The sequence below is a fragment of the Dryas octopetala genome, chromosome 6, assembly GCF_963921425.1.
Source record: "Dryas octopetala chromosome 6, drDryOcto1.1, whole genome shotgun sequence".
NCBI classification, from domain to species: domain Eukaryota; kingdom Viridiplantae; phylum Streptophyta; class Magnoliopsida; order Rosales; family Rosaceae; genus Dryas; species Dryas octopetala.
Genome location: NC_141371.1, coordinates 1,652,421 through 1,663,845, shown reverse-complemented (window position 1 = coordinate 1,663,845; position 11,425 = coordinate 1,652,421). Strand labels below are relative to the sequence as shown.

At 36.2% G+C, this 11,425-nt stretch overlaps 2 protein-coding genes across 2 annotated transcripts; one reads left to right on the top strand and one right to left on the bottom strand.

The window, feature by feature from the left end:
* Position 1: 1 nt before the first annotated feature.
* Positions 2-3,317, bottom strand: LOC147280845 (Protein prenylyltransferase superfamily protein). Its single transcript, XM_086247089.1, has 9 exons — positions 2,999-3,317; positions 2,421-2,485; positions 2,164-2,212; positions 1,911-2,005; positions 1,725-1,810; positions 1,576-1,635; positions 1,405-1,486; positions 718-831; positions 2-432 (listed from the first exon to the last, which is right to left on the bottom strand). Exons 1-9 carry the CDS (start codon positions 3,183-3,185, stop codon positions 262-264), a joined length of 909 nt encoding a protein of 302 aa, XP_086103215.1. The 5' UTR covers positions 3,186-3,317; the 3' UTR covers positions 2-261.
* Positions 3,318-4,397: 1,080 nt separating this feature from the next.
* On the top strand, positions 4,398-10,979 carry LOC147280844 (Pseudouridine synthase family protein). The gene is made up of 19 exons (XM_086247794.1): positions 4,398-4,576; positions 4,911-4,989; positions 5,088-5,285; positions 5,716-5,930; positions 6,146-6,218; positions 6,833-6,969; positions 7,049-7,111; positions 7,226-7,313; positions 7,401-7,504; positions 7,639-7,741; positions 8,023-8,096; positions 8,414-8,478; positions 8,649-8,827; positions 9,191-9,258; positions 9,348-9,408; positions 9,543-9,580; positions 9,670-9,738; positions 9,833-10,178; positions 10,778-10,979. Exons 1-19 carry the CDS (start codon positions 4,398-4,400, stop codon positions 10,802-10,804), a joined length of 2,166 nt encoding a protein of 721 aa, XP_086103920.1. The 3' UTR covers positions 10,805-10,979.
* The last annotated feature ends 446 nt before the right edge of the window (positions 10,980-11,425 follow it).

Sequence of the window (11,425 nt, the reverse complement as noted above, 5' to 3'; positions counted from 1 at the left end):
GGGGAGCAAATCTGAAAGTAATTGAGAAAGAAAAGGTTTACTCATACATTCCTAGTTAGCCACTGCGGCATCCTAAAGAATACATCAAGTCCTCTTATTAAGGACTGGGAAAAAGACAAACAAATGGGAAAAAAAATCATTTAACATAACTAAGATATGAAAATCTTGTAAATCAGAACCATTCAGCACCAAGTCGTCCCTTGGCCCTTTCGCTATTCTGAGTGGGGGAAATTATATGAGGATGCTTCAAAGGCAAAAGAGTTATGATGAAATTTTCAGGCTTTTTAAGGCAGTAGTAAGCAGGGAGAGTTTGTCAGGAGCTCTCTGCTTGTAGTCTTTCTCCAAGGCTGTTGCTGCCAGTGATTGTAGCTCTGGGCTCTCTTTGTCTTCCTTGTTCCTTCCTTTCGCAAGCTGTCCAATGGCAGAAGTGCACTGGAAAGCAAGAGTTATATTTTCTCAGTCATTCAAGTTAGGCACATGAGGGAGAAAAGAAAGGGCTCAAAACAATATGTATATGAAATTAAATAGCAGATGTTTGATTTAAAAATCATAAGCATACACCAAAAATATCTCATCAAGGAAAATGAGAAATTAATAGACGAGTCCCAGTGCCAGCAGGACCAGCAGGACCAGCAGTGGTCTAATATCTGAATCACTAGAATATATATGAGTATCTGTGAATCAATGCACCTCAAAAAAGGGAGATAAAGAGCTCACCAAGCTAATACCAAAAAGTGCTCTAACATTCTTGCCCCCAGTCAAGTCTATAACAGATGCATAGTATTTCTTTGCTGTCTGAAGATTTTCCAATCCACCAAGTGTGTAAAGCACCTGTTGACCGCAGAAAGCAAAACATCAGACATTTGATTTATTTTTCAAAGGGGGTGTTTAGTGCTGTTAAGCATGTAATCGTGGTTGTTTCCAACAGAGAACAGTAGGGAAACAAAATACCAAGGACGGTGATAGCAAGTTTGATACTAGGTATTCATATTTAGAGTTGGTAGAAAAAAAATCAATTCTCTCATTGGCCTTCTATGTCAGGATATCAAATAGCCCTGACTCTAGCTTAAAATTTTGCATCACGTTAAATCAAGTAGAGAACATTGGAACTTTCTGAGTTTAATGAGTAATTTTAAAAACAAGAAGCCAGTACTGATGAAAACATTTGCTTTAGCAGTAAATGCAATTCATTGTTAATGAAGGAGGCTGGTATAATGCTACAGTAATTTGGGATATAATAAAAGAAGTTTTATGTTACTTTTTATACCCTTTGCCAAGAGGGTACATGGAGCTTTTCTTTGATCACTTTAAAATTCTTTAGCCGTCAAAAAAAATAGCAAGGAAAAAAAATATCTACAAAGCAAACAGGAATTATTGAACAGTAAGAATAAAGAAGCCACCTACATCAGCATAAGCTAAGTGGTAAAGTGGAGCAATAGGTTGTGACAATATCAGCTCCTCATAGCAGAACGCAGCTTGCTTGTACCTAGTTTACACAGAGACATAGCTTATTAGTTGGCAACAAAGCATAGACAATTTGACACCACTAAATTTCCTTAAATGTCGAAAACATACATTTGCAAGGAAACATAGATTTCAGCCAGCTCTCTCCAAGCATCATGATCAGCCATAAATCTGTTTAAAGAGGGAAAAGAAAGTCAGCAACGTCATTTTGCAGGCATAAAGTATTTATTTATTTATTTTCAATTTAATATATGCCTCACATTTCAAGATATTTATTAAGCCATTCAATGGCCCCTGAAATATTGCCTTGCGCCTTTGCCATAGCAACCCTTCTTTTATGTATTACCTGCATAAGAAAAATAAATAGAAAGTCACATATTCATTTCCCTTTAAATTTTTTCATAAAGAAGATATTATTTTTCATGAAGAACTTTTACAGAATTTACTTGATCTAATGGATTATCCTCCAAAAGGCTTGAGTAAGCCTTCTCTGCCTCTGCCCAAGTTCCCTTTGCCTCTAGCAACATAGCCTCTAGCCTGCCTGCAATTTTTGCCAAAAATTAAAAAAAATAGCTAAGCCACTACATGCAAGAGCTAACAACATTAATTTTCACTCCAGATTAGCCAAATATTTTGACACCACTAAAGGTTGGAAAATCAGACCTCCACACATGCTTTCAATAAGTTATTTCAACTTACCAACTCTTTTACTCTCTGGAAATGACTTCCGCAAAAGTCTAATGCAGTCCTGCAAAAGTTCCAGTAGGCAGGCATAATTAACCCTTCCATCATTTGCAGAATATAGCACACTAGCACTGAAAAGAATTTAAAAGAAAGAAAACTGCAATTCTCAAATGCAGAGTAGGTTATACCAAAATCAAGGTTTCTATGCAGGGAAGCCTAAAGTTGCAGGTTCAAAAATAAAAGCTATGCATTTTTAAAAGAAAACGTTATACCTTTGCAACATCAAGACATTGGCAATCCATGGCTGCAATTGCAACTTGCTCATATAAAGTCCATTCTACATCGAGAAATACAAAGTATTTGTTAGTCAGAACTTAGAAGCTCTCTCCAATAAAGAGGAACTTTTAAGTGCAGGATGCTAATTGATTGGCAAAAAAAATATTGCATGATAAACACAACCCAGTTGAACTAAACACAAAATATTAACATTAAACGAGAGAGAGAGGAGTCTTCCAAACTGATTTCTTGTTCACACCAAATTCAAATTAAGCTTCTGTGACAAATTAAACAGAAAAATAACCACAACCAGATTGAATTATTGCAAATTTAAACACAACAAATAGCACAAAACCCAGCCTGATTCAATCCATGCCCAATTCAAATCAAGCTATCATGATCAAACAAACAGCAAAATAACCACAACCTAATTGAACTAACACAAAATCAGCCACGCCAAATTGCACAGAACTGAGAATGCTTCACCATATTAAGCAATTCCAATCAATCTACTAAAAACACAAAAACACACAAACCCAGATGGAATTACCAACAATCGAAGCTCAGAACTCACCCTCTGGGCCAAGACTAGAACGTTTCTTGATGTCGTTCAAGATCGACAAGCCATACTTCAATACCTTCTCGGAACGGCGGACCTTGAGCTTTCTGACCAAGCAGAGGTACTCCCAAGCTCCTCCTCCGTCATTATCGACCTGGTTCTCGAGCCTGTTCAACTGGACCTCTTCTGTTTTGCTCACCATCTTCGCCAATTCAAGCAAAGCAAAGCTCTTTCTCTCTCTGTTTTTCTCACCGGCCGGTTTTTGGATCTGTTGTTATTGGGACTGGAAGAGAGAAGGAAAGGGAATTGACTCAGAACGCACAACTTAGCACACTTTCACTTGTTTTCTTTCTCTACAACTATCTTTGATGGCTCACGCTCACCGGGTCAGAATCGTAATTTCCGAAGTGACTGTGTGAGTGTCTGGCCAATTGGGTTCATTGGATGATTACCACCGTCGGATTGGTTTGATTTAATGGATTGAACCATGATTTCTTTCTAGCAAATTTGTACCTACCAAATTGCTCGTTGTACCCGGTATAACTTTTGTAATCTTAAAATCCAGTTTTGCCCTTATATAAAACTCAAAAGGTTGAAACTTTTTAATGTCATCTCCTCTTATGTGGACATCGACATCGCCTCTCCTATTTCTCTCTTATATCGAAACCTTATATATTTCCCTTTTTTTGTTACTTTTCTTTCATTTTCTCTCTCATTTGTAGTAGTGACAAAAAAAGTCGAAAACTTTGTTGATCTCCAAGTCTAAAATAGCTGATTTTCAATCAAAAGGTTAACAATCTTGTTGAATTCTTTGTCATTGCTACAAGTGAAAGACAGAGATAAATGGCTAAATGCGAAGAGAGAGTTAGCGGCCTAAGAAAGGAATGTTGGCAAAATTACTAGCCTTCCAAGGGTGGATCGAGAAGGAGCTACACCAGTTTTTTAATAGCCATAAATAAGGACAAAATTGTCACTTCATTTTAAAACATTGCGTGCTAGGCACGAAGGATTAATTTTGTGGGTACAAATAGACCCTTCCTTAAAAGCATAGGCAAAAAAAAAAGTTCAATATGTTTGGGAGTGAATAAAAATAGTCACTTCATTTATTGGTCTTTTTTACTATCGTTGCAAGTAAGATAAAAAAAAGATGAGGGAGAAAGGGAGGGGGAGAGGGAGAGGGAGGTCGGGGAGTAAGTTGGCAGCTTGGGGAGGAGCCGTTGGCTTGTCAAAGGTGGTGGAGTTGCACTAGTTTTCGTAGTTATAAATGAGGGCAAAATAGTCATTATGGAATAATTTTTTCTGTCTGGGTACAAAGAATAATTGGTGGGTACAAATAGATCCTCTTTACATAACATTAATAAAATGAGGGTACAATACGGTGCGTTTCGTTAGTGAAACGGTACTCCAAAATCAAATGTGGCTTAAGCCTCTATCATCGCGCTTCTCTATTCTAAAACCCTACTGCTCTGCAACTCCACCATCACCAACCACCTCAAAAGCTCGAATGGCCATGAAAACTCCTGAGGAATGTGACGTCGGAATCTTTTGCTACATCTCTCAACTCCCTGGATTTCGCGGCATTTTAAAGCAAAGGTCTGAATATATAAGTGTGCAAAAATAAATGTAGTGTGCGGTTACGGTAATCACGGGGAAGTTGGCTGGTCACTATGCTATGTTTGGATGCTAGGAAAATGTAGGAAAATAAAATGAAAAGTCAATTGTTGTAGCAACAATCACTTTAATGAGCTCAAGAGTAATTAAAGTCAGAAACTCGAAGATCAATGACCATAACATATGAAATTCAGCATTTTTTGGTTTTTTCCTCAATTATATTCGTGCATATGCATATTACATATTATTTTCCGTGGTTATTATTATTCATGCACATGTAATAATTTTTTAATTTTTTGCTTGGTTACTCATCTAGGTACTCTGATTTTATGGTAAACGAAGTAGACACAGAAGGAAACGTTGTTCATTTGACCACCTTGGATGCCCCAGCAGAGGTAGATAAGTTTTTTTTATTCTTATTTTTAATGCATCTTATATGCCTAATTAAGTTTGTAATATTTTTATGGAAGTGTAATTCTTCTGACACATTCAGACAGTTAAGGAACATGGAACAAAGACAGATGATACTACAAGTAAAGATTATACTTCTGAAATTGAAACATTTAGATCTCTTGTTGATCGTGGTGATGCTGAACGATTAGAAGCTTTTATCAATCAAATTAATTCTGGCAGTGAAGGTGGTGTCTTGCCTATTGTTCTTTCTCCGGATTCTGATAAATCTCATCGAACGGTTAGTTTTTCAGCGTGGTCTTATCTCATTAATTTATTCTATATAGTATTTTGCATGGCATCCTGGACATACAACTTGTGTAATCAGAGGATGAGAGGAACAAACCCACCTGAACGAAGTTTTGGTTTTTGTTCAAGCACTTGGGGGTGAGGGTGGGGGGTCATGAACATTGATTTGCTCTAATGTGAGAAAAAGAAAGTGCAGAGTAAGATTCAAAACTGTGTTATTGAGAATGGGGCTGAGACACTTCAAGTTATACATGTTTAGGTTCCAAAAAATTGCCAAATTTAAAGCTTCCAGAGATACATTTATCTTGTTCATATGTTCATCTGTGTATATGTACGTGTGTGTCTAGATATGGGTAATTGGGCTAGGGTGGGTAAAGCCTCTCCCTTAGTTTCATGTATGGCTTACATTATTAGTCTTTCAGGCAGTGCATAATTTTTTTAAAGAGAACTTCAAGTTCCTTGTCACCGACACCGTTGATGGACCAGATGCTTCATCAAAGTGCATCCGTGTAAGATTAAATTCAGGAGGGCAGAACAGCAGAGGTAGAAATTCCAGAAAACGAAAAGAAAGAGGTGACAAGCCATTCGATAGCAGAGGTTCAGATGACTGGTCAGAGCATGTCGGCAAGTTCCTCAGGTAAATGTATATTTTAAGGCGGTTCTGCTTTTTATGGAAATTCTAAGTTGTTAGGATATACCAACAATTCTTTTATGTTTTAACACTCCCCTTCACGTATGGGGAGCCCCATCACTAGAGAGTCTCATAAAATGTTTCCATTTTTATTTATGGAATTTTGTTGTACAGGTTCTGCTTCATCTTTACTGAAAGTTTCTTTCCATGTGAATATGCAGGTTCCATCTTTACAAGGAGAACAAGGATACACAGGAATGCTTAGGACTTATAGGAAAGATGCTTGGTATCCAGGTATGTTGTTTGTTTTTGCATTATATCTCTGACAAGATAAGGAAGTGTTACCCAAGATTTTTTTCCGGTTGGGCATTGGGGTGGGCGGGGGTGTTTCTAGCTGAGAATTAGTTGCTTGAATGCTATTTGGCATATGACAACTGTTTTGACAATGTTCGGAAAGTTAACACCTTCGCAGCTTGATGTGTTTATATAGTACTTATTAGGGGTTTGATTATTCCTTATAAAGAAACAAAGATCTCAGGGTTTTGGTTAAGGAATTCTTATGCAGTTAATAATTTGGTCATTGTTTATTCTCTGCTTCCCTCTTGCATGCATGGACACAGTTAACACAGGAAATAATTAAACATGCATTTTGTTATCTCTTCATGTCTTTGATTTTGTTAAATCATAGTTTTTAGTGGACATCATTGAATGTGTTAGTGATTACCTGTGAAGTGGTGGTGATGAAAGATAATTCTATTTTTTATTATTTCTATACTTCAAATTTAAGCAGTCGAGATGGGTTAGATTATTGTTTTTCATTTAAGCAGTTGAGATGGGTCAGATATGTGGAACTTTATCATTCTTGTTTATGATCTTTGTTTTAAAAGATTGATATTATTTTTTCACAGCCAAGGTCATTTGGGTTTGCTGGTACAAAGGATAAGCGCGCTGTCTCAACTCAAAGGGTAACCGTTTTTAAGCAGTTTGCAAGTAGATTAGCAGCTCTTAATGACAGGTTGATTGGTATCAAAGTAGGTGACTTCTGGTAAGGCTGATGAATTGTGATTTATATATATTCTCGCCCATACAGGTTGTAATGTGTGCTAATAGTTGCATTTGTCCAGCTATGTGAAGGAAGGACTTCTCCTTGGCCAACTCCTGGGAAATAGATTTACAGTTACATTGAGGTAAGCATGTTCCCCCTTATCCATTTGTGTGATCTTGCATAAAACACCAATCATGGCTACTTCTATTGTTTAACATCTCATTCACTCACCATGTGCACGCACGTATGTTCTCAGAGGAGTTGTTGCAGATTCCGAAGATACCATTAAAGCATCTGCAAATGCCTTAGGAAAGCAGGGATTTATTAACTACTTTGGGTTACAAGTTCTCTCTCTCTCTCTCTCTCTCTCCCTACCAGTTTGCTTTATGGTTACTAAACTAACTTATTAAGTTGCATGCTGATGAATTTAGCGATTTGGAAGCGGCTCCGTACCAACTTACCGTGTTGGAGCTACACTACTCAGAGGAGAGTGGAAATCTACCGTAAGCATGATCCTTGATCCAAGAGAAGGGGATATCCTTTTAATGATTTTGTGAGTTGTGAAAATACGCCACCCCCCCCCCCCCCCTTTTTTTCCTACTTATAGCTAAAGTGCTATCTTGTAGGCTGCTTTATTAGTATTTGTTTTCTTTAACTTGAGTCATTACAAAGAGATGTGATTGCGAAGGCACGAGAATATTATAAGGAAACTAATGATATCGATGGGACCCTGAGGCAATTACCTCGACATCTGGTCGCTGAAAGAGCTATAGTAAGTCTCCAACCGTGATTGCTCCTGCATAACTTAGGGTCTTTCTGGTGTTTTAGTGCTTCCAAAAACTATCCTTAAAGATAAAATTATATATATAAATTCCTCTGTCATGAGGAGTACTTTGTTCCCTGCCTTTGCTGAATTTATGCAATCCTTTCTGTAATATTCACACGTATCTGGCATGGTGATCATATTGTCTGCATGATAATTATTGAATTGGATAACTTCTTGTGCTTCATGACAGATCATTGTTTTTTTATCTCTTCTTTATTCTCATACAGCTGCAGTGTTTGAAGAAATGTCCTGGGAACTACTTGCAGGCTTTGAAAGCTATTCCTAGAACTTTGAGGATGATGTAAGTGATCTTCCAGTAGATTTATAGTTGCTTTTCTTTAAGTTCATAAATGTTTTGGCCTGAAGGAGAGAGTAACTGGTTGTTGCCTTAAGTTTAACATTTATGTGTGTATTTTTGTGATGCATCTCTTTTCCATCTTGGATTTCATCTTCTCAGTACATCATTAAAAACCATGATTAATCAATACAAGCTTAATAGCTGCAAATAAGTGGGAAAAGCAGGGCAATATTTGTATTCTACTATATTCTTACTACCTTTTTTCTGAAAAGAAATCCTTCTGATTTTTGTATTTTTAATTTTTACTACCCTTCTTTCAGGTATGTACATAGTTACCAAAGCTATTTGTGGAACCATGCAGCAAGTATGAGAGTCCAAAAATTTGGTATGCTGTCATTTGTTTTTGCTGAAAGAAATTATCTGGATCTATGTACAGAAAGTGTAAATATGATATTTGTGTTGCTATCATTATTGTTATCATTTTCAAAGCTTCACTGCAGCTATTTTTTAGTACTAAATTTTCCTTAACTCCGATGTTATTCCTCCATGTGGCAGGAACTGACCAAGTTGTGTTGGGGGACTTGGTATATTGTAAAGGAAATGAAACTGAAAAGGTGACAGGAGTTGTTAGTTCTGAATGTGTAGATGATGATTGTAATGAGACACTTGATCCTAGTCATTTAGATGATATATCTGGAACAAATCTTCCTGAAGAAAGGCTTAATCTTGTGAAGGTTTGCTGTTTTACACCTCCTATAACTTTTTAGCACCCATCCTGTGTGTTGAGGCTTTAGGAGCACCTCATGTTGCAAGTCTTTTTCCCCTGTTGTTCTAAGTAGTGTTCATTGATTAAGCAATCCCCATATCTGGATTGTTTACTGTGTCTTAAGTATTTTAAATGTAAATTACCACAAGTCTTCTTGTTCAAACTTATTTTTTACATTGCCCTGTGAGATTATGTCCAATTAGGCGTTTTGATAGTATAAGAGCTGAATCTTGTTTAAGAAAACTTGGGAAGTGTTATGTTCCCAGAATTCGCTTTGGGATGAAACAGCTTTTTACTTAGACATCCAAGATGCTTTCCTACCATCTTGCAGGCTGTAACTGTAGAAGATATCGATAGTGGAAACTACACAATTGATGATGTTGTCCTTCCAATGCCTGGGTAAGGAAGGATTGACAGTCTTTCGTATTTTTCTCAGGCCATCTTAAGACCGATGAAGTCTCTTCATACTTATTATGTTGTTTTGGCAGTTCAAGGGTAATTTTTCCAGAAAATGGTATTGCTGACATTTATCACGATTTGGCAAAGAAGGTTTCTTGTTCTTTGACTCAGAGACAATTTGGGGATTTCCCCCTTGTTATTTATTTGATTTGCTAAGTTTATTCCTTTCTAAGTTCTAATCTCCTCTTATTTTTGTCTGAATTGTATTTACTTATATCAATCAGGATGCAATCAGCTTGACAGAGAGTGTACATAATGTCAAGTACATTCCTTTTTCCCCCTGCCCTCCCCCTTTCCTCTCTCTTGAGTTTTTATTTTAATTAAATGTGTACATCTCGTTGCTCTTTTTAGGGAATTCTCAATAGCCGGTGTGACTGGAAGTTATAGGCGGGTCTTCCAAAGACCAAAGGACTTTGAATGGTATAGCTGCTCTCTTTTTTCTTTGGTAAATTAATTCAAATATTTCAATTATCAAATAGTAATACACAGTAGTTTTCTGATTTTGTCATTGCAGGGAATTACTAAAATATGTTGATGGTAATATACCATTAGTGGACACAGACTTGGATAAAATTGCCAAAACCAAACCTGCGGATGTAGACAAAGAGGATCCAGCAAGTATAAATGAAGCTTGCAGTTTACATAATGGGATAAAACAGTCAGAGGACTTTGACAACGGTATAGAGCTTCAGACAGATGATAATGAGGTGGAGGACAAGGGAGAAAAGTTTCCACAAGTTGAATCTCTCTGTGGTACTAATCCTCAGGAAAACCAGATGGCTCTGAAATTGAGCTTTACTCTCCCAGCTTCTTGTTATGCAACAATGGCCATCAGAGAGCTACTGAAGACGTCAACATCTGTATGTGCTTCTGTTAAAGTTTTCGTATTCTGTGAATATGCTTGTTTAGAATTAATATCATATTACTATGAGAAAAAATTCTAAGCTATAAAAGTTCATCTTTCTTCCATTGGAACGGAATCCACTGGATATGCGAGTTTCATTGTCATAAGTGAAACAGTGTTTGGAGCTGTCCTGAACCTGACTATGGTCAATTCTACCTCATAGACGTCTTAAGTTGTGGGGAAACTTTCCAATTCTAGCTCAGTTGCTAAGTGAATATGTACCAAACTCGTCCTGTAATTGCTAGGCTGGGCCTGATTTCTTGATCAAAAGTGAGTTATTATGTATGCACATATCCTATATGTATATAGTGAAAGAATACAGATGTGCATAACCTATGGAATTTAGAAGGCCCCATCCATGACCCAAATTAGTTTCGGATTTGGTAGCTTTAACCTGAAACTAATTATGGAAATCTAGATGCAATTAAAGCCCTCCCAAGCTAATCTATTGCTTTGTCTGGTTTTATATTACTGTGGTCGAACTGTGCTTAATTATTATTTACGGTTATCTGATGTACGCATGCTTTTCAATCAATTTATCAATTGTTTCTGCAGGTTGCGTTTCACAAAACGTTGAACTAGAGAGCGCATGGGTACTTGTGGTGAACTACGGCCAGAGGCGGAACGTAGAATGAACTTTTTGGAAAAATAAAATTCAATATAAGTTGTAGAATATCAAATATTTTGTTGTTTGTAATTGCATATTTGAACCCAATTATTTTGTATCTTATTGTTAGCCAACTTTTTGTATGTAATTTTTCCCCCACATTTATACTTGCAAAAAATTACAAGTTTACAACAATTGATAATTTATTCTTGTAGTTTTCTTTGTTTTAAGGACCATACCTCTTCAAAGCCCAATCTCTTTAAAAAAAAAATCCCTCTATTAAATTAAATAAGTAAAATATATTTAAGAAGTAAGTATTACACAAAGAATCAAAGACAATTGATGATGATGATGATGATTAGTAAAACAAATGTGTAAAATATAGTTCCAACAATAATTTTTTAACATGCTCATAATAAATAAATTTTAATTGTAAATATCTATATGAATTTTAGGTATAGTGTCATTCAAAGAATGTATCATACCATTTATACTAATCATATGATGATTTAATATATATATATATATGTATACACAATTTAATAATTTCATATTATTTTTTTTAGTAATGGAAAAAGTGAACATAAAAAAAAAAT